The sequence below is a fragment of the Chanos chanos genome, chromosome 4 (genome assembly GCF_902362185.1).
Source record: "Chanos chanos chromosome 4, fChaCha1.1, whole genome shotgun sequence".
NCBI lineage: Eukaryota > Metazoa > Chordata > Actinopteri > Gonorynchiformes > Chanidae > Chanos > Chanos chanos.
Genome location: NC_044498.1, coordinates 9,920,678 through 9,944,162, shown reverse-complemented (window position 1 = coordinate 9,944,162; position 23,485 = coordinate 9,920,678). Strand labels below are relative to the sequence as shown.

At 42.3% G+C, this 23,485-nt stretch overlaps 1 protein-coding gene across 1 annotated transcript in view; it reads left to right on the top strand.

The window, feature by feature from the left end:
- Positions 1–1,721: 1,721 nt before the first annotated feature.
- ahr2 (aryl hydrocarbon receptor 2) overlaps positions 1,722–23,485 on the top strand; it is a 61,286-nt gene continuing 39,522 nt past the window's right edge. Inside the window, exons 1-2 of the mRNA XM_030772494.1 lie at positions 1,722–2,054; positions 9,299–9,486. Of these exons, the coding sequence (XP_030628354.1) occupies positions 1,996–2,054; positions 9,299–9,486 (247 nt within the window). The 5' untranslated portion in view covers positions 1,722–1,995. The remainder of the gene's footprint in view (positions 2,055–9,298; positions 9,487–23,485) is intronic.

The following is a 23,485-nucleotide window of genomic DNA, read 5'->3' as shown; positions in this document are numbered from 1 at the left end:
GGGGATCTTCCAAAATCCGACATGTCATATCCTCTAAGACCCTCACATGTATTTGACTCATACCTGAGTTTCAAAACACTTCCTACAAACTGCGTTTTTTTCCTTTAATCACTATCTCCCAGTGACCGTTTTGAACGGCACCTTGTAAGTTTGGATTTCATACCTGTCAGTAAAACTGCAGGTTGCATAAACAAAAGCTGATGAAACAACGACCGCAGTGAAAAGTAGGAAGGGCCTGAAGAACTTTTCACTGTAAACAGCTTGAGAGGCACGCAAGCAAGAGCTAAATGTCTGATTGTCAAGGAAGAAAAAAACAAAATTTGGAGGTCCCAGCCCAGAGTGCTTATCACACTGACAACAATAGATTATGTGTACAAACGCTTAATGACAGATCTGATGGAAAGCTGCCAGGGAGGTGCAAAGACATTCAGTACAAAGGTTTGTGTGCTGACAAAAATGTAAAAAAGAAATAAAGAAATAAATCCTTTCTGACACTGTGTTCAAATAAAGTGCCACTTCCTTTGAAACGTAAAACAATTCCCATCCTCTCATATAATGGACCGAAAAAAAGGGTATATCCCAATAGTACATCTTAACATATATATGATATCTTAAATCACCATTTCCTATGTGGTTTTTTTTGCATAATAAACCCCTTAAAGAGTGTGTGTGACAGCTGAGGGGGTCAGTCTGATGGTTCTATTGCCTTTGGAGCCAAACAGTACTGTGACTCCTCTATGTTTATGACACAAGGACAGCTTTAGGAGGAGAAATGTCACAGCATATGCTGTGTCTATAACACGACAGTATTTATGTGAGCCCCGTTTGGCTCAAGATCTGCCTGGTGGGACCGGTAGGAATGTTCTCCACTTTACTTACAGCTCAAGGTTTCTCAGCGGGGGGTACGTCCCTCGTCCAGTCTGTAAGATGATCTCATTTTTCTGCTGGTGAGTCCTACATAAAGCATTCAGCTTCACTATGTTAAGACTTCTTCTTTATTTATTTTATTTTATTTTAATAAACAGTCTCCCAGCGAGAAGTGACTGACATTTCATATTTAGTATGGGGATTTGTTAGTGCTGTTGTTGCTGTTACCACTCCTGTCATTAATAGCATGACTTGACAGATGTTTTGTTGTACCTGTTGTAATAGATAAGCTATAACATATGTATTTAAACTGAGGATTTAAGACAGGTTTAGACTGAAAAGCTAGTGTACCCTATGGAAGACACTGTTGAAAATAAACAGATGGACGAACAAAAACAATATTGACACATCTTGTTTGATGGATCAAATAAATAAATAAATCTGTACCATAACTCAGCATCCGATCAATACGAAGAATATGCAAGTCCAGTGCCCAAACATGCCTACGGTAAAACATCATCGAAAGCCTTCATGATAAAGTATCAGTGCCGTGGGCACATAGGCGCCTCTATGTAAACTGTGTGAACTCTTGCAAATACAACCGAGCGGGGGTGTAACCGCGCGCGTCGACTAGCTCCAAAGATCACTGTCAGTCCACCTTAAAATTTCTTTCTTCGTTCATGATTTCCTGAACTCGCTTTGCACCAATCACAGAGAGCGAATGTCACCTACCTTGAGAACTACATTGTAACACAGCTAGGGATTGGTCTTTGCGAGTCGGTTCCAGCCCCTGACATCTCTGGAAGAGTTTGTTTGGAGCCACTTGAGAGTGACAGCTTGAAAAAACAGAAAGGAAGAAGGAAAATTTGCTCAGCTCACGCCATTGCCATCCAAAGCGAGGACGAAAACTTTCTGAAACTTTTGTTCTTTACAGTAGTTCTGGACGTATTCAACTACCAGGGAGAATTTTCGTCTCGTAATCGGAACGTGTCCATTTTGATGTAACGGGGAATTACGCGGCGGCGAACTTTATCTGTTTTAATTGTTTCATCAAATCCTACGGAAATCAAGGGACACCGAGTTTATGACATTTTTCTTTTAAAGAGTTCTGTCTGACGAGAGGTCAGAATGTTGGGAAATACTGGGATATATGCTGCCAAGAAACGAAAGAAGCCTGTTCAGAAAATGTAAGTATATATCCAGGAGTCATATTCAAGTTCAAGGAGACAGGCAGTTCTCACTCGCACTGCAAGGTTATTGTCGCCGTGACCAGTAATTTGTTTGTTTAAAACTAAAACGTGTACTGAGTACTGTAACATTTTGACTGTGGCCTAAACATTAACTCTATCGTTACTCTGTTTGTATCGAGATTATGGACGGGTGTTTTGCACATTGTGAATAACTACCTAACTCATTAATCTACAGTATTACTTTGGCACCGTACTATAATGAAGACATGTCAATTAAAATTAGTATCACAATCTTGGACCATATTTAGTCTGCAAAGTGCAGTACAGTTTTTTGAAAGTATGAATAATAGACTGAATTGGATTAAACAGTTGCTATGGCTGTTGATAAAATATATCATTTGTGGTGTTTCCCATTTAGTTAATATGTTCATATTACATGTGCATGAGTAGTGATGTGCGCTGCATATGAAAACTGTTACATTGTCTCAGTGTCTAAGGAGCTAGCCTATTCCTTTGCGTAGCGACGGAAGGTTCTTACTCCGTTAAACTGTTGGTTTGGTTTTCGTAAATTCGTCTGTGCAGTAATGCGTTAAAATCAGTGTTTAAATGTAGTTATTGAAAACGTCCTCAGTGAATGAATAGTATGTCTATTAGTCAGAACCCATAACATGTTCCGTAGCGTCCAAATCTGTGCTTCGAATCTGTGCTCTGGGGTTACCTTAAGATTCAGTCTTGGTGTATAGTTTTGGTCTGGCATGGAAATGGTACTCTTGCATTAATCATAATCAAGTTGAGAGTTGGCGGTACTCTCACGCGATGCTTACAGGAGGGAGGGGCGAGGTGGGGGGAGCTGGCTTGAAGTATGTTATTGTAATCTGATACAGGGTTTTTTCTCATCATGAGAACACACTTTTTTTGTCTTTCGTTCGTTTTTTTTCCTCTCAAATTAACATATTTTAAAGTCACGCAAACTGTTACGCAACTGTGGTCGAATTGGCTAAACGTAGCGCGCCGCTCAGTTGTTATTATAGCTTGTTAATTCTCTGTCCTCGTAATAGTTTCTCAAGTTGTTGAACTCGCGTTAATTTATGGTATACCCAGTTTTGCCATATTACTAGTATGTGGAATTTTATGTAATGGCCGTTTATTTTTCACGTTTGAAGGTGTCTTTTAGCTTTTCAGGGCCATATCTTAAGCTGTCAACTATTTTCATGCACTGCAAGAAAAAAGAAAATACAGTTTGCCTTTTTGGTTGTATTGCTTTCATTCTCCCTGGGCACAACAGCTCGTCTTGCTTTTTGAAAACATTGTCAGTTTCTGTCCCATCATGGTTTGTGCACATACGACAGTCCGGAATTAACCCCTTTGACCTTGGCTGAGGTCCCATCTTCCAGTATTAAACGTTTTCCAATTAGGAGGTCACTGTTATGCACTGGGATTATCGCCTGAAAGCCACGATGTAACTGACTGATTTGTATTATATTTGCTGATAGACTGAGTCGGCGTGCGAATGTAACTACTTTTTATTTATATCCATTACTTTCGAGCCCAGTGTGTCTGCTATGTTCACACAAAAGAACTGGCACTTGGCCCATACCTGTTTATAGTGTTAACGGCCCACCCACTGTGCAGTGTGTACATTAGCCAACTGCAGTCATTTGTGTTAGAAAGTGTGACCTTTGTGCTGTATATCCACATTACATAATTAATCTTTATCTGATCATCTGTTTGGCTATTTTGTTGAAATAGACTTTAAAACACCCGGTAGATTACTTAAGTCTGTCTCTGCATTTGACACAAAGAGACTATTGAGAGAGTGTGTAATTGGATTCCTAGCCTGACACTGCTGCTGGAATGCTTTGGAGTACAGTCTCTCTCTCTCTCTCTCTCTCTCTCTTTCTCTCTCTCTCTCTCTCTCTCTCTGACCTACACACACACACAGACTATGTCGTTCTCTGTGCACATGTAAGGAACCTTCTTTGGGTTACCCCAACTGAAGTCTGACAGGACAATAGCACAGATTCACAGATTGACTTTTAACTTAGGGCAGAGAAGTAGAGACACTGGCTTTGCTTTACTGTTATTGTAAGGTGTGCTTGTGCACTGTTCACAATGATGTCATTATACACAAGGGTAATTCAGACTCAGTGTTGCAGCGTTCCCAAAGGTTTTAGTGAAAGTCATTGTCTCATAACCTCATGACCTCTCTGGAGTTCCAGATGCTGTACTTAAACTTTGGAACATGGAAGACATATTCAAAACAAATAGAGAGCATGAGATTAGATAATGGAACTTGAACTTGGAATACATTCAGGTAAAAGGGGAAAAATAGCCTACATAGAATAAACATTCATAAACATTCAAAAAATGTTTTCACAGCGATGTCATCAGTATTACTGTCATGGTAGTAGCATTAAGCATTTGACACACCCTCTTTGTCTGTAGTGGCCTAAGTAAACAGTCAGTAATGCTTAGTTCTCAGCATAGTGCTCATGAAAGACTTATTTGTTGCTCATAATTATGTTGTAACTTGTTTTTGAAGTTCTTGAAGGAAGCTTTTACCACAGAAAACATCACCTAAGTAATGTAGTTTTGTTTACCATCAAATAGTCCCAGATATTTTGCCGGCCGTTTACATTGTAATAGGCCTGTTCCTTTCTGTCACTGTGCCGAATCACAGCATACAGAGGAAAACAGGCCAGAGCGCTTCTGGTGATCCGTGTACCTAAACATTCAGGTCTACGAGAGCCTCTGGGCCTTGTTTGGGGTCATACTTTACAGCAAAGGGTTTTTTTTTTGTTTTTTTTCAAATCTCACTTCTAGTGTTACATGGCTTGGGGGGTGGGGGTGGGGGGTGAGGGTGAGGGTGCGGGGTTGTTGTTGCATGAGTGCGTCTGATCCCCCCAGCGCGTGCGGCAGGGCCGGGTGTCCTGCACACTAAGCCGTAGAGCTCCTGGAGGGGAAAGTGGGTCTGGCGACAGGCAGGTCGGCAGCACCTCGCCCCCAGCTCCGCCACTTGGCAGTGATGTAACTCGTCTACATTTACCAAACTGACAAAAGCTCATTATGAAAGCGCTTACCACAATGAGCTAGTCTGAGGGTTATTTTTGGCAGGGGAGCCTGTGGATTAATGTGGCTTTGTTGCCAGACGGAGAGGACGGGGAGTGGAAGGGAGTGTCCGAATACTTTTTTTTTATTACCTTAAAAAAAAAAAAAAACCCTCGACACTCGTTAATGTTTGTAACATGGTTATGAATTACTGTTGTATATACATCATGGACGTGCTGTAAAAGTTATGTTAAGGGCATGAAGTCATATGTTCAGGTCTTACAGAAATGCATCGCTATGTCAGTGCACCATAAAAGAAAATCAACGGTTTAACATGTTGGTAACTCCCACCTTTCCCAACATTAATGTACTAATCCCTCTCTGCTGAGAAATGTGGAAAATAGACTTCTGATCTTCAGAGGCAGACAACATGAGCACTGTTGCAAGCTGCCTTTATTTTTACACCCCTTACGACCGGCCCAGAATGAATGATGGTGACAGATATAGGTGAGAATGCTGTGGATGGAGGTTTCGGCTTTATTGCAAAGGTTTTCCCTCCGCACTTAATAAAAAACACATGTTGCGGGTGTAGGGGGAGAAGAGAGGAGAGGAGAGGTTGTTGGGGGAGGCAGGAGCTGCTAAGACTGCAGATCACCAAAAAGGCGATTGGAAAATGAAGTACAGTGCCTAACATGAGTTGAAATGAGGCTTGTTTGCTTAGGCTACTGCAGCTCCTTGTATTCACTCTCTCTTCTCTGATCTGTTACGCCTAGAGCCCTGGGGGGAGGGGGGGGGGGCATAGGTATAAGTGCTAACCTCTTAGTCTGTTTTGCTGTTGTTGTTTTTGTTTTGTTTTGTTTTGTTTTTTAATGTTACTTGCCTTGAAAAAAAACCCTCTCTGCCTGGTGAGGATGCGATTGCCTTTAATAACAACTCGGAAAGAAAAAAAGAAAAAGTTCTGTGATGGTCTCTGGTGTTTTTGTGGAGGGAAGATGAGAAAAGCCTCAACATGTTGGAACCTGCTGGAGGAAAACAGTTGTGATGTCAGACATGGTGTGGTTAGTGCTGAGTCCCCAGTGTTCAGAGGAGGAGAGGAGGAGGAGGAGGAGGAGGAGGAGGATGCAGGGAAACTAGTCCCCAGAGACTGGGATAGCCTTAATGAAATAATCCCCTGCCACAGTGAACATACAGCCATGTGTCAGATCAGAGTGGGAGGTCCTCTCCCAGAGCCACTGAGGTACAGTGTGAATCAGTGAAACCTATTCATTTAGAAACTGATTTATATCTCAGTGTAGCACAATCATGGTAATCAGAATCAGTGTTGTTGTTTTTTTTTTTTTCATGGTTTGGCCTAATGCAAATGGAATGTCAGTGAGAGGACTTACTTCTCATATATATTGCCATTACCATTGGCCCTTCTCTCTCAAGATCGCCATGGTGATTCATTTAAGGAGGTTGTTGAAAACATGGCTGGTATGGAGATCCACACATGGAACAACCCTGTGGGATCTTTGTCTGCTGTGTATGCTGTAAAATATGTGTGCTCTGGGGAAGTGGTGAGGTGAGAGAGTCTTGTCTCTGACCTCAGACCGTCCCATCAAGTCACAATGTCTGTACATCAGTAATATTTACATTTAATCATTTATTTATCTAATTAATAATGTAGGCTGGGACTCTCTATTAGGGGTGTTGCAGTGTACTCACAAACTGGTTGGTATGGTAATTATAGTACTCTACAAACTGGCAAACAAACAGTTTTTCACCTGGTATGGGTTATTGCAACACATCAAACCTATCAGTGTTTTCTGTATTGTTTGCATATGGGCAGTCACGGACAACAAAGTACAGATTGTATTACTATTACAACCCCAGAGATTGTTCTTATTGTTCTGTGGATGAAGTATATTCTTGTTTACTGAAGAAGCTGAAGCAATCTTTTATGTTTGTTTCAGGATTCAGGTATTATGGCTTGAGAGCAATACCTTGGTAATTTCACGTTTGTCAAAATAAGTGAAAAGAAAATGTACATTTTGACCCCCCCCCCCCCCCACCCACTCCCAATGTACTGGAAATGTACTGGAAATGTACTGGAAATGTACTGGACTATAACCCCCAAAACTGAGCTAGGTGCCAAAACATGAGTCTTGTATATAGCTGCTTCCCTGTTTCTTTGAAATGAGCAGACTTAATGTTAGGAGAGCTCTTTATTGTAGTTATAGTGCTCAAGTGTTCTGAGGGCCCACTTCACTTTCATAAACGAGCCTTGCGTAGCTAACTACAGGCTGCTAAAAATCAGTCAACAGCAGTGCAGATACATGGTCAATCATAAAAACTTGGTGAACTTCCACTTCAGTTTTTTATAGCTAATGCCCTAAGTCATACCTTAGCGGTGTTTGCCAGCTATCAGAGATTAAAGTCAGCAACCATCAACAGAACTGTAAATTGAGCAGTGTTTGCCAAGGATTTAATCAGAAACTGTCAGCCAGACTGGTGTCATGTTCTGTAGTCTTAGCAGTGGAATTTTTCAGATAAATGGTTGGGTTAGTGAACTTAATCAGTGCCAACAATGACGACACAGCCGGGTCACTCCAGAGAGCTTGAGTTAAACCAGAGAGGAATGGAAAGGGGACTGAATGCTCTCTTTTGTCCCCTGTGGGCCTTTTGTGAGGTCAGTTTTACTTTATTTCTGGGAAAATATAATTAGGGTCTGTACTGTTGGCTAGAGTTTCTGCTGAGCTCCTTCTGGGCTGACTGATGTTGAAAAGGGAGAAGGGTTGAGTTACAGACCTACTTTTGATAGCCCGCGTCTCGAGTAAGAACCTCACAAACTAAGATAAAGGATTTTATTTCAGATGAAAGCCAGTTCCGTTGAACTTGGTCACATGAACACCAAAAAAAAAAAAAGTAAAAAACTACTGCCTTGTACATTTAATGCTACCACACTTTGCAGTGTTTTCGTAATGCTGGACTAATTTTTCTCTACTTAAAATTATCTGTGTGAGAAGGATCTGGGTCTGGGAGCTGGGTCATGAGTTTTGTCATAATTTTGTGGCAGCTCCTTCTCCATTTTGAGTCATATGTTTCATCGCTCAGGGTTTGCCTGGAAGGCAGCTGGGCCTAATTACAAATTAATGACATGCGTCTAGACAGAAAATTGGTTTTAAAAAGATTACGACTACTCTTGCTTTTTTGACAAAGGCTTTTTGTCCATGCAGAAGATAAGCAAATAAATCATAGAATCATCAGTGGGTCAGAGGGTATTTTACTGCATCCCACAAATGAATGTCATTTCAATGTGACTGTTGTGGCCCACCTCAGTGGCTCACCCTCTGCTCATAAAGGGCTCACCCTCTGCTCATGGTGCTGACAGTGGTCCACAGAGAGATGAGTGGCACTTTAAGAATAACTGTCCATGTGTTAACACAAAACCACTTCCCTTTTCTGTCTTTTCTGATGATACGCAGATAAACCAGTGAACCAGTGGTTAGTGAATGCGTTTCACGTCTTGTTTGCCTTATTAAACTGAATGCCTTAATTTAGCTTTCTTAATTTGGTTTTTTTACAGTGGTAATGTTTAGAAGGAGACAGTTGAGATCATGTTTTCATACCATCTAACTGTGTTAGTAAAAAGATGTTACTTTAGACTTCAGCTACACAAAGGACTCATTAATAGGCTAGAGCCTTGTTTGGTTTACCTCAGAACTATGATTCTACTGCCATGATAAGCAATATTTATTAAACTTGATTTAGGACTCCTCGATATAAGTCTACTCAGCATGATTTCCTCACTTCTTTTTCAGTGACCTTAACACTGTCACATTAAATATTAAATTGTTGTTTCTGATATGTTACAATGAGTATATGGATAAATGCTTATAGATACAGGCTAGTCAGCCTTAATTGTACTTTAGCTTCACCGAAGGAAGTAAGTTCAGACTATGTTTATATCTACATCTCGAAGTTCTGTATTTCTGAAAACAATAGCCTGATGTCCCTCTGGCTTTACCATACTTCATACATAGTTATTTTTTGTTAACTTTGAAAGTTTATTAATGTAGATCCAGACTAACTATCTGGCCTCTAAACTGTTAATAATGCCATTTGTCAGAGCGGACAGAAAAGGAGATGACAGTGAGGTGTCAGGGAAGCCACTCAGATTACTCTGATTTGATCTATTGTGCTTTTGTCCGCAGCCCCAAACCACCCCCTCCTGAGGGTGCCAAGTCCAACCCCTCCAAGCGCCACAGGGATCGGCTGAATGGAGAACTGGACAAGCTCACCAACCTGCTGCCCTTCTCCGAAGATGTCCGAGCACGGCTAGACAAGCTGTCTGTGCTCAGGCTTAGCGTCGGGTACCTGAAGGTCAAGAGCTTCTTCAATGGTACGTACAGCATTGTCCACTCCAGCGGCGACTGCACTAACGCTGAAATTCACATAGGCTCGGTTAGACCTGTGATTTTTTCTCAGGTCGACCTACAGTTTCACTTTTGGTTTCCAGAAGACAGTCTCACTTACACAGCCAAATAACATACAAATGCAAAACGAAAATTTGAAACCATGGTCTTAGAAACTTTGGTCTTGTTTGCACTCCCAGACTCACAGTGAGGCTCCTGATGGAAGTCATGTGTCATTACTATAAATTCTGCTCTGCCCAGTGTTGTCCTTGTCATCCTATGTTTTGTAGACCTACCTCAGCATTATCTGCATCTGTTCATCTGTAAGGGTTAACATGGTGTGGTTGAAGCAAGTTGACCACAAACCATTGAGTTGCTTATGTGTCAGTCTGTTGTTACAGCATAGTACGGTGTGGTGCTTTTTGTGCTGAGGCAACCAAAGCATCTTAGGGCCTCCTGTCAGGTCTCAAGAGGTAGCCTATACTCTATAGTTCTGCATTTAGCCAGACTTCTAAATGGATTTTCCATGCTAATGGCTTGCAGTTCATTTCACAAGACCCTTGAAAAGTGAACCTCAAACCCCACCACGTCTTCACAAAGTGGGTCAATGGACTTATGTTGATTTCCTGCCTTGTCACTTATAGATAATTGAACAGCGGAATATACACTTTGTGCTTCTGCATATTACCCCCACATCTCCTTCCTCCCTCCCAGAGACCGTTTTTCTGCTTCCGTTTGATAAAAATGAGCCAATATTTTTTATCGTGACTTCTAGACCATTTCTCTAAAATGTGTTTCCACAGCAGAAGATTATTTTTGATCATCATACTGAGACACTGTGACATAGATATGTATCCTAAGTCATTTGGTGTTGAAAATCCTGTGTACACTTGCTTTTGTGATCAGGGACATAAAGTTAAAAATCAAGAGTATCACCTTTTCTTTTATTGTTTGCCCTTTTGACTGTGGATGATGCCAGAAAAAACAAATGGGAAAAAAAATATCTCTTGTCTTGTTGATTAATGGATATTTCATGTGCTGTGTTCAGCTAATATCATTTTGAAAAGAAGCAGTGTAACATCAGCGGTTAGTTAATGTGATAAAAACTCACATGATAACATAGGAAATGCTTAGTCAGAACAGCATGGTGTTCCTGGCTCCTTTCTCTAATGTGGCATGGCTGAATCCCTGAATTTTAGCCAAGTTCAATGGAGTTCTTCCCCTCCCCTCCACTCTTGCTGTCTGCTGGGAAGTGTCCAGTCTAGAGGAAGGAGTTAACGGCCTTCTGAAGCACAGAGAGAAGGGATGTTAAATGAAAAATGAGGAAGGACATGTTGTCAGTATGGGGAATAAGAGGGGTGCAAGGGTGCGGCTTGGTGTTGTATCAAAGGTCGTGACCTGGGCAGGTCTCATGGCCAGACGGGAGCTTCCCTTTCCTATGTGGAACCGGGTGTGCATTGTTTTTAAAAAAACATCTCACCGCTGTCCCTTTTTTTTTTCATCTCCTTTTCCCTCCTGTGAAGTTACCTCCCTAAATGAGTTTCCAAAGTTTAAATGCAAGCAGAGATGCTTCTGCCAACCTGCTAGCCCCCAGCTATGTTTCCTCAGATTGTTCTCTCAAAATAGCAGCAATTAGAAACAGAAACTGGCCTCTCTTTGAATCAGAGGGAGCTTGGCTTACAGATGCACCAAGAGAAGATGGCCTATTTTTGGACATCCCAGCAGCTAAACAGCTGTGGACTGCACTTGTCATTTGAAGGAGGAGCAATACTGCATAGCACATACAAAACTCTCTACATATGTGTGTATACAACTTCCTCTGTAGCCTAACATGTTAAGCAGAACAAGTAGATGTATGAGGCTTCTGAGAGTAAGCACTGTCTGCTAGGGCTGGGCGATATGTCAAAAAATATGATCACGATATTTTTTTCCATATTGATCAATATCGATATTAATCATGATATGTAATTTGATAATGTTGCCAGTTTGAAGAGTATCCTGATAATGACTGAAGCCTGAAGCAACCTGAGGGTTCATTAGTTAAACTTTAGAATTTGGTTTATTTACAAAAATAGAATAACATAATGTAAACATTTAACTGTGCAAGCATGTTTTATCTGCCTTAACAAAACAATACAAGTTAGCTTGCCTTGTAACTTATTAAAATAATGTAAATAAAACTAAAAGCTGTGACCAACGACATATTTTGCAGATCATCTCAAACTGCGGTTCATTGCTTTTAAGATATCCAAACCACATCCATATGACTGACGTCATGCTACCCTTTTTGTCGACAATTTCCTCACCTTTTGAGGACAACGCAAGTTCACTGTCACCATCGCTTTCCTGCTCCTTGCCGGTTCCACTCATTGTTTTCCTCATTTCCAGAGCTTTCTTCACTGCCGGTACAGTAGCTAAAACAATGCTTTGCGGTAAGAAATGGGCGTGTACTTTTGACGTGCAAACCAAAAACTGCAGACAGGCTGGCTGTTGTTGCTTTTATTTATGCGGTGTGATAGGCTGTCAGATCTATCCGTGTTAGGTAAAAATGTCCAAACCTTATCGATGTCGACATAAATTTTATTGCAGTCCCGTTTCGAGATCGTTTTATTGCCTAGCCCTACTGTCTGCCTGATTGGCCTAGGCAGAGGTTTCTTACCAAGCAGTGTTAAAAAATTAATATGATCTCATTTTAAGTTTTAACACAACATGCTCTCATTCTAAGAGAATAGCCAGCTATGCTACGAGTGTGATGTCAGATTAAACCTGTTTAAGGAAGATGGTATCAGCAAACAGAGCTGTGGTTAACCTCAGACCCTAATTGTAAAGTATGTTACAGCCATACCCACAAACACTAATCAATAACACAGTTTGGTAACCTTCTTCTTTTTTTGGCTGCATTATTTTAATAGGCCTGTAGTTTATTTCACTGTACCATGCTGCTTCTTCCAGCCACAGTAAATGAAACTATAAAGATTTTTAGGGCAGGGCAGATATGTTCCACCTGTAATTAACCACTGGAGGGTTTTGTGGAAGCTCGGGGGTGGGGGTGAGACGTGGGTGAGATTGACAGAGCCTTTAATTTCAGACATTCCTGAGATGAAAGCATTAGATTCTCTTGGTGAGAGGTTCTACAAGAAGCCAACCAGCCATTCAGCCAGCTGTAGCAAGCAGACATCCTCAGAACCAGACCCACACCCAGTTTCTTCCGTAAGCTCTAAGCTGTTTCCTTTTTCCGTCTGTGCTTCCTTTTGCAACCTTTGTAATCTTCAGGTTCTATAAGAGCCTCTCAAGCGAACACAGCAGGACTCAAAAGAGTGTTTTTGTAGCCCCCAGATGCATTCACATGACGGGTCTGGATGAAACACAGTAACGTTGTTTGTCATCGTGTTCATCAACATTGATCTTGCAGTGGTGCAAAGGGCTGTCATGTATCCTGATTTGGATATATTGTCATGATGCTAACTTGATCACAACCTATTGGTACAGTATCACTTTCCCCCCATGTACCCCCTCACCAGTGCTTCTATTTTTATAAATGACTGCGAAATCAGCAGTCATGCCCCAGCAATGAGGCAACGGTGGATTCTTCAGAAACGACTAGCTGGCGGGACATTTAGCGAAGAAATGGAGAATGGATCCTCTGTTGCTTTTCTCTCATATCATTAGAAGCAATGTCGGCTTGGAAGGAGACAGGAAGATTGCAATGTGAAAAGCCCTGGGGTTGGATCCCACGCTGCCCACACAAGCATCACATTGTGTGGCCCAGCTCCCAGCATGCACCAGCTCTGCGACAGTGACGGGTATTGATCAGCCGGTATGAGACGACGAATGTCTTTGGAGGCCCCCAGCCCTTCAGTGCACAGCATGCTTGTTGTCTGCAAGGTTACATATGCCGTCACATGCTACGCTGGGTCTGTCTGTACACTGACCTTTGTTGCATGAAGGAGAGGTGTCAGACCACTGCGGTTGTGTTCAGCTCATGCACGACTGAAGTTTCCGCAAGTGAGAGAAGGAGGGGGTGTTGTAGGCACAGTGCATGTCTGCTGCTGGCACTTTCACTCAGGGTAACATCGTCTGCTGCTCTCACTCAGGTGGATAAGAGAAGGGTCCAACACTGGAATTCCCCTGACTTTCTTTCTCTCTCTCCAGTTTTTACCGCCTTTTGTCACCCCCCCCCACTCTCTCTCTCTCTCTCTTTCTCACTCTCTCTCTCTCTCTTTCACTGTCTTAACTTCCTCTGTAACTCTTGGTATCATCTCCTTTCTTAACCGCCCCTAACCCAGGCCTCTCACTCCATGACTTCTCCAGATGTTTCCCCCCCTGTTCTGGGAGATTTGCACAGGGAGCAGGGCAGGTCAGAAGCATTCTCCCCAATAGAGGAGAGCTGTAAAGAGGCCTTAGTAACTCGCTGTGACTGTCCTCGCTGATATTTCCTCCACAGTCAGATTCATGCTCCAAAACATGCTGGGAAATAGTGTTGCACGCTGAATTTGCAAAACATTGCAGGGTTTGGAAAACTTTCTATACCATAATTTCACAGCCATAACAGGCAAACAGAACTTACTTGGCTCACGGGGTGCATAAATCAGTACTCATCATTATTTTGGTATCTCAGAGTGTTTAAAATATGTTGTTTTCTAGTTATGTGGTTTTTTGTGTTTTCATGGCATGTTTTTTCATTTTATTTTGACTAGCAGAGTATTCTGGGGGGTATTCCACAAAACAGGATTTCTCAGTTAGCCAGTTAACTTGAGCCAAATGTCTGAACTGTCCAATAAGAGAAGCACTCAGGAGCATTCTTTTTGGACAGTGTTTACTTTTGGCTCAAATGGTTTAATTGACTGAAAAATTCTGCTTTGTGAAACGCACCCTTGGCGTGTTAAGTGGCTGACTGTGAGATTAAGACAGAGATTCTCAGATTAGGAACAACTAAGGATGAGTGGGTAAACACATGGAAACTAACACAGATGAATCTGGCCTCTTTAAGCCACTGTATAACAAAAACAGATCGAGAACTCTTTTGACAAAGCAACCAAAACAACTCCTTTTTTCAGAACTTTGTTCTGCTTTGGACTTAGTGAGTACTCAAGCAGTCGTGTGACATGGATGAGTTCAATTAGAGCAGACCATTCTGATGGAGAAAAAAAAAAATGCTATTGTGTCCTAAAGGAAGAAAACCCTTCTCCATTCCAGAATACTCTGGGAATGTTTGTCAGATACTTAAGTTATTGTACTGTGATGTCACAGCCTGATGTTGAGAAAAGCGTTTCACATTTCCCCGGCTTTATGCATCACAACACTTGACCCATTTACCCAGATTCCCTTTGTTATTGTAAAAGCCACCCATTCAGGATAGTTGTCTATATGACAGCTAGGTTTTCAAAAGCATCCAATCCCTGAGAGAACTGGCTGAAAATCCCGCCCACATCCTCACATTGATAGGTTTTTTGCGATGCAGTTTTTTTGAAAAGCCATTACTCATTCCTGTAATCAGCAGGCGTGAGAAGGTGTTCGGCAGGGAAATGGTTGACACAGACTGCTCGAGGACAGCAGTGGATAAGGAACATGAATAGAGTCTTAGACACAGAGGAACCTCCATCATCTCCTCTGACAGCAGTTCACCTAGAGAGACATGGTACTAGCAGGTTATAACCTAAAGGCAGTGCTGGAGGTGGCTTAAGTTAGTCATCAGTCACTGTTGAATGGATACTGCTTAACATTAGTGCAGACCAAAGGCCATGGCACAAGTTAAGAGCTGTCTCTTTGGATTGTTCAGGTGAAACTGCCTCATTCAGTCAGAAGTCAACCGCCAGTTTGCATAACTGAAACTGGTCTGACACCAGTATTCCCCATGTGGCGAATTGGTGTTTGTTTAACAACAATTTACTCGTGTATCATGTGGCTGGCCCTGTCAGAAGGTCATTTGAATGACTAATAGTTAATGCCGTGTGATCTGTTAGTAAGTCATGTAAAACTGTGTTAATAGCAAGTCATGGCAGTCAGTAGACAATTAATAGTCACTTATTTGTTACAAGTTACATACAGAGAGGGGAATTTTTAGGCCTTCTAATAGATATATTATCGAAACTTTCAGTCATATCCGCTCTTATGATGTTTAATACACACCAGTATTTCCTAATTTGGCCAGTGACCTACTTGCCATTTTTTTTAGTCCTAGAGCAGTACCAGCATATTTTATCCTAATTGCCCAATGATCTGCAAATCTTCAATTCGCCAGATAAGATGAGTTAATTCTGTGCTAAAATGAGTATAATTTGTTATTTGGATCCCAAGAGAGGAGGGAGCTCCTCTCAGTTCTTGTGAATGTGAATGTGGGTATTTCTGTAGCACTTATGGAAAGTGGGGTTTTTTTGATCTCTTTTACCGCTCTTCCTCTGTGTCTCCAGGGAAGTTCCCTCAGGGTCTGAGTTTTCAGCCACAGCTTTCAGTCTGCTCTGCTCTCACTATCCCCAAACTAGCCCTCCTAAACCCTACGGAAGAGTCGACTGCTAGTGGCCCTCTTGTGTTGTTATTTCATGTCATGAAAGCAGCTTGTTCCATTGTCGTCTTCAGTTTTATTTTCTTGCTTGTGTTTGTGTTTAAACTCCCATTGTCCTCCGTGTGACCAAATTATTCAGTCCTCTCCTTTGTTGTTGGGAGAAAAGAGCAGAGGTTTGTTTCAGAGAGGGCTGTGGAACATCAATATTTGTGTTGGCGCGAGTCGTCCGGCGGACCACGATGGCCTTTGGACTTTAAGAAGAGAAACTGGTTCAGTGCACAGGCAGGAAACAGAAGTCTTCTCCCCCCCCCGCCTCACTCCCACCCTGTCAGCGAAAAGCCAACCTGAAAGGCAGAGAGACAGAGCACAGAGAGCTGCATGGAGATCAGCTCTGCTCAGTGCCTTCCTGCAGGTCTGACCTCACCTAGCCCTCAGCGCAGCTATCTTCACTCTGTGTAGATTTGACACAAAGCGGCCTTCCTGCATTCTCTTAAACGAGTCGCTCCAACCCTCTGAGTCGCTGTAGCCCGACAGATAAGGTACTTGAGGTAGAGAGGAGGCCATCCTGACTTCAGTCAAAGTGTGTCTGCAAATCCACGGTGTTTTGAGACCGCACAGTGGGTTTCCATGCATGTTTTATTGTGAATGTTTTGTCTTATCACCGTGGTTCAGCTGTGGCTTGTTGTTGCTAGGGTAATAAGATATAGATGGCTGTGTTTGTGTGATGGTATGTTCAGCATGGGTAAATTCTTGGGCCCTGGATCTCAGCATTTGTGCAACCTGTTGACAGAGTGATACTACTTGCTAATAAGAGAAGGATGTGTCTCTATGTGTGTTTGCATGTCTGCGATTTCTTCACTGTAAAGTTTGGGCCCACCCCAATCTAGATTTAGATTGGGGTGGGCCCATTGTTACGTGATAGATGCATGTGTAAACAGTCCTCTCTCCTTCTCTCTCTCTCTCTCTCGCTCTCTCTCTCTCATACACACACATACACATAATACACAGACGCACACACACATACACACACGCAGGAAGAAGAAAATGTTATGCCCTGAGTCAGTTTACCTCAAATGCCATCATGGTGAGAGTAGATTCCTTGTTGCCTGAGGACATTGCTTATTCAGTAGATAATGCCACTATGTGTAACTTGGCACAAATTGCGATGATGTAGACAGCAGTAAGTATTTACCAAACACATGACACCAAATGTGAGACAGTTCTATGTTAATGCATAATACACATAATGGAAATACATAGTACATCTCCAGGGGATCGAACCAGCAACCTTTCGGTCCCAAGACCCCTTCTCTAACCTTTCAGCCACAGCTGTCCCAACTGTGAAATGTGAATTCAGGAGATGGAGCTGGTTAGCCACAACAAAACAACATCTAAGAGTGTTAAATCATAGTACACAGAGTCCTCAGTGGTCGATGAACACATGAGCGGACGATAACATCTGCAAGCATCACCGTCCAAGACCAGCAGCTCGGCTTCTAAGATGTTCGCAGTCAAAACACAGAATCCGCTCGTGTACTGGCAGGCCCAAATATTCGATAAAGACCCGGCGTATGTCCTGTGTAAAGAAAGGAAATCAGCACCCTGAGGTTAGGATTTAGAGCACTGTCTCGGTTAAACTGTGCCGCAGCTGCCTTTTTAGGCACCGAAAAGAAAACAGTGAGCGTATTGGCCATAATGTCAACATGTAAACGTATCCTAACTACGATAATTACACCGTAGTCTTCAAAAGATATTCATCTCTTTCCAGAAGTGCGTGCCATGGTGAGGAAGAGAAAAATGATGTTTTTCGAGAACATCTGAGTCATGTTTTTTTTTTTTTTTTTTTTCCGGATGATGACTAAGGTTCAAATGTTCTGAGTTGATTGTTGATTTCTTGCGCAGGGACAAAATTCACATTCATCATGGCTCCTCCACCGTATGCCAGTCAATGAAGTCACACTGATGAAATTTTGCCTCATGCTGTGTTTCCCATCATGTCACCTGCTAAATTAGGCCAAAGTCAATCAACCTTAGAGCAACTCCAAGCAGATTATGCCTGAGGAAAGGCTGGGAGTATGTGTGCATATATATATTTCATCCCTCTGTCTAAAGTGTGCTATCTTAAATGCAATGTACTTTTGTCATTACGTTCTTAGACCAGGAACAGAATGTGGAATCGGGTATTTTTTGTGATCGCGATGGAGGACAAGAGTAATTTTGTTTTTTGTCATTGTTGTTACTCTCTGACATCGCTTTTGCATTGTATGAACCTTCGGCCGGAGCTGAGGAAACAAACCCAGTCCGTGGCGACAGGTCTTTTGTTGAACAGGTTCTCTCTTCAACCTTAGTGTGATTCTATCAACTTGCAGTTAGCAACAGTCAAACACTTCATCTCCCAGAAGACACAGGAACATCACAGTTCATGTTTTACTACGTGTCTTGAATGCCTGTTTGCAAAAGGGAAGTATTAGGAGGGAGTAAAAAATATATATTGTTTTTTTTTTTTTTCTCTTAGCTCTTAAGATGGAATGCACACAGAACCAGGCCAATGTGCCCCATGGCTTACTCAAGGGAAACCTGTCTAACGTGTTAGTTAATCTCTTTCTGTGTATACAGGAAGTTTTTTTTTTTTTTTTTTGTTCTGACAGACAGAACCTGAGGAAATGCAGTCCAACGCCTGAGTGCCTGGGGCGAGATGGAGAGCAAGGTGTCTATTAACCATTTGCTGTGCACAGAGGGGTGTGGTGATGCCCTGGGGTGTTCTGTTTGAACCATTACGTCTATACAGACAATAAACTCTTTTTTTATGATGAGGATTAGGAGTGCCTAAATAAATAAACAAGTTACAGAATAAATAAATTATGAATTTTAAGTAAATGAAGTCATTTTAAATTAAGTAAATTATGAACGCAAATTAATGAGTAAATGAAAAAAAAATAGATACATTTGGAAACAAAGTCATAATTTAATATTTATGTCCACATCCACAAATGCTTTTATTTATTTTCATATTCTTTATTTTATTAACTTATTCTTTATACATTTAGTGAATTACAAGACATAATAAAATATATGTCCTCATGTCCAAATTTATTCATACAGTTAGGTCATTTTACTTCTTGTATATATGTATGTCTATATTTATTTATTTATGTATTATACTTTGAGTCCTCCTTAAACCAAACTCTTTACTGGTTTCAGTCAGCTGTGAAAATCTGTAATGATAAGTGGGGGAGAGAAATCATAGTCATTTCTGACTCCCTTTTTGACTCCTATCAGAGATAAATGCATAGGGAATGGTGCAGAAAGGGCATGAAAGAGATGACGCTCCGTGATGTGTGGCCATGATAAGACTGTGAGATCTCTCCCGGCCGAAGCTTCTGAGACTCCTGACAAGGAGTCACAGAAGCATACGTTCTCCTGCAGTAAGCCTATCTCCGCGCCAGCTCTGAGGAGGCGTCAGTGCCGGAGGCAGGGTGCCAGCCAGCTGCGGGGTGAGCTGACACGCTCAGGATTTGGCAGCTCAGCTCCGTCTCTTTCTGTGGAGCACTTGTTGACAGGCGCAAGATTTGGCAGGGAAACGCCATTCTCTTTCTCCCTGCACCTGCCCAATACAAGCAAGATCTGGATACCTTTCCACTTGTCTGTCAGCAACCTTACCGTTGTAGGGAAGGCAGAAAAAAAAAACAAAAAGCCCAGTCTATCTACTCATCTAATCTCGTGTAAGGTCCTTTCACGTCTGTTGAGGTTACCTTTGGTTAAACCCTATGTGTTTCAAGATGTTTTTTTGTTTTTTTTTAATTCTCTTAATGCTCTAATGAGACCACAAGGGTGTTTAGAGTTCTTCTGACTCAGTGGTCTTTTAAAGATCAATATCTGTGTCATTTTCCCAATACACAGCCAGGCCATTGCCTTGGTAACAGAGGCACAGTGTGGGTAACACAGAGCTGGTCACACGGGAGGTGGAAGGTGGAATTATCAGGAGAATCTCAGGATTGCTGTGCATCCTGAGGAGTTTCCAGAGAAGAGGAGCTTGTGTTAGGAGCTAGTATTTCACAGAGGAAAAAGCTGTTTCCTCTCGCCACACCACTTAGACACATGCTTTAGGAGTATGGTGAACATTTTTTTTTTTTAAATAATTTGTTGCACATCTGTTCATATTTCACAAGAAGTACTTTTAGTTCTAGCTTTTAATAATGAAGAAAATTATTCTTGAGTGACAGAAACATTTGTCTTTCCCTGTGCGCTGTTCTATGTTGTTTTTGTCCCGCTCCAGTCAGTGTGTGCCGGGGGGGTGGGGGGCGTGTTATTAAGTTTGAGAAATGTGTACGTTCATTTGTTTTAGTATCATGGTTAATTACACCCAGCTGACTGGCAATATCCCTGTATTTACAGCTGCTAAGCTAAGTTATGAATGAGAGTTTGTAGAGCCAGTTCCTTCGCGACTTGATCATTATTACCAGGCATGTGTTTATGACAGGTGAAAACCCAGAATCAGAATCCATCTTTTTTTCTTTTTTTTTTCCACAGTTCCCTTTAACCTCTGTTCTATTTTCCTTCAGTGCTGTTTTGTTCCCTCAGGCTAAAGATAAAGGACACCGTAATCACCAGAGTCAAAGAAAGGAAACAAAGTTCATCTACACCTATCCCAACAGACAAAATAGACCTTTAAAAAAAAACAGGCATGAAAAGGAAATAAAGGAGATCTTTTAAGCTTTGGCATATGGGAATGGAAAGTCTGAAGAACGGCTTTGTGCAGAATTCCTCCACTCATTTTGAGTCTCTGTTTGTTCTTTCATCATCACTTATACATGGAGGAAGAAAGAGGAGGAGAGAGAGAGAGAGAGAGAAAGAGAGAGAGAGAGAGAGAAATTGGTTTGTTTGGCCGAAAGAATGATTCACCATGACGACGCCGTAGAGGGAAAAAGTAAACCCAAACCAAAAACAAGATCTCTGCATGCGGTGAGGGTGTGAACAAGTTGAAAGGAAGAAAGAGTTAAAAAAAAAAAGAAAAAGAAAGAACAATATCTGCATTGTAAGGAGAGACAGATACAGGGAGGGAGCTTTGGCGAGGCAACGGGATTCGTTTACTTTGGCCCTGGCCACCATTTCCTCTTCGCCTGGACGCAAGGATCATAATAGACCCCCCCCCCCCCCTTTCCTCTCTTCCCCCAAATTTTCTTTGGCTTTTTTTTTTTTTTCTTTCGTTCTCGACAAGTTTATTTTCCCTTCAGACAAGTGTCACGATTGGAGGGGCTTTTATCCACGCTGCACGGCACACAGGAAGAGATAGGCTCTCTTTCCTGTTGGCTAGAGCGTGTCCCGTGGGAGGCTGGGATTGCGTGAGAGCAAAGCCGGAGATCTGTCAGCGTAACGAGGGGACTGCTCAAGGTCTCCCGTATTAGAGCTCAGATCCCTTTTCCCTCACGGGACGGCGCTGGCCGAATCTGTCAGCGCCACGTTGAGGTGTCGGTGTCAGAGTCCAGGAGGCCTGTCATGGAGCGTGGAGGGGGGGTGGGGGCAGGGGCCGGGGCAGGGGCGGGGCAGGGCAGGGGTGAGAGCGCGGAGAGGGAGAATGCAAAGTGACCACTCAACAAAGCATGTGTCTATGCACTGTGTCTATGTCTAAGTGTATGAAAAAACAGTGAATGTCTGTGTCTGTGTGTGTGTGTGTGTGTGTGTGTGTGTGTGTCTGTGTCCAAGTTAGTGTCGGTTTTGTCTTGATGCTGTTGTGAAATGCTTCTGTGTGGGGTAGAGGATGTGTTGAAACTAAGGGTCCTCATTAATGTAGTTATTACCCACGCGCTCTCTCACAGATCTGGGACACCTTATTTCAGTGTCTCTTTGCGCACATTGTCAGATGACAGAGGTACCAACTACAACGACAGACCAGCGCTCGTATGGCCAGCCTTGATACCGCGACTCCCTGTCGCCATGATTTTATTGCTTTCGTGCTTTATCAACTGCAAGCGACGGTCTCTTGGCTTCCTAGCGAGTTCATAAGAGAGAAATCAAAGAGCAAACAAAACACCTTTCCAGACCTGTTGGAATAAGAGGCAGCATTGTTCTTTTGCTCAACGGGTCAGCAGTCTGATCACCAGGCTGGCTATGATATGAAAACGGGTCAGTAAGGAACAAATGGTGGCGAAGAAGAGCACACAGCAAAGCAACAGAAACACCTATATCAGCTTCACACAAGGATATCTGACTTGCAGTAACACTGACAAATATTTGTGTGTGTGTGTGTGTGTGTGTGTGTGTGTGTGTGTGTGTGTGCGCGTGCGCTTGTGTTTGCGTACGTGTGCATGTGTGTTTGCTTTATTTCCGAGCACTTCTTTCTCAGAGAGCGTTTTGATTGGCAGGGTAAACTCCTCTGAGATTCCCGGATGACCTTCTGCGTTCAAGTGCTTGTTGAAGGCTCTATGAAGCCGTGGTGACAGCAGGCTGACAGCAGCTGACAGTCAAACATGCAAAAACATCACAACCAGGATCATGGCTTATTCTATGACTAGGTGGAGGCTGGCATACCATTGCTTATGCAACATGTTCAGAGTTTAAACAGTCACTTTTGATTCTCATGCCCTCTTACTTGTCATTTCACAATCATTTGACGGCTTCCAGCACAAAGTTCCTGATTCTAGAAATTAGTTTTCGTGAATAATTTCTGCACCTGCAGTAGGCTGCGGAGTCAGCAGATTCTCACTACATAAAACTGAAGTGAGATGATTACAAAACCAAGCCAAATGAACTAAAAATAATTTTTAATTCGCGCATTGTGCGAAATGAGGAAAAGAAGTTACCCAGACACTAACCAATAGCAAACCCCAAACCCTAACCCTTATCCTAAACCTCACCTCTAAACCTCTAACCCTACTGGTAAAAACCAAACCCCAAGTATTTCATAAGGCTGCGCATTCGTAGAGTCTCATGAGTGCGTGCACGGTTACGTATGCGTGCTCCTCTGAGCTGCTTTGTAGAACCACTCAGCACTCGTCTAACAGGCTCTTTAGGTTATATGTTAGTAAAAAAGCTCATTTACATAATTAATGCAAGATTACATCAGAGGCATCATGTTCTGTGATGCAGATATCAGTACAAAGAGAAGTGCTTGATCTTATACGCCTTCCTTTTTGTGTTAGAAAAAAAAAAAAAAAAGAAGAAAAACATTCTACCATTTGTCAAAACTCCAAATTCCCAGTGGTATTCCCAGTGCCCTTCAGGGATTCCAAGATTACATTTTACTGAGTTTATTGGTATGAAGTACGACAGGAGTAATAGAGATTCTCCTTTGCAACGGCCGCGAACGGAAAGGGTTAAACGTCTGCTCCATTGTGTAGAGTCATTACACAACCTCTCCATTGTTTAGCTGTTCTATCCTGCGGCGGGCAGGGCCTATGCAAGCAGTTCTCCAACATGTCTGCGCAAGGAAGGAGCAGGCCCCACTTTCAAGAATGTAAACAGGATACCCTGAGCCATGCACGAAG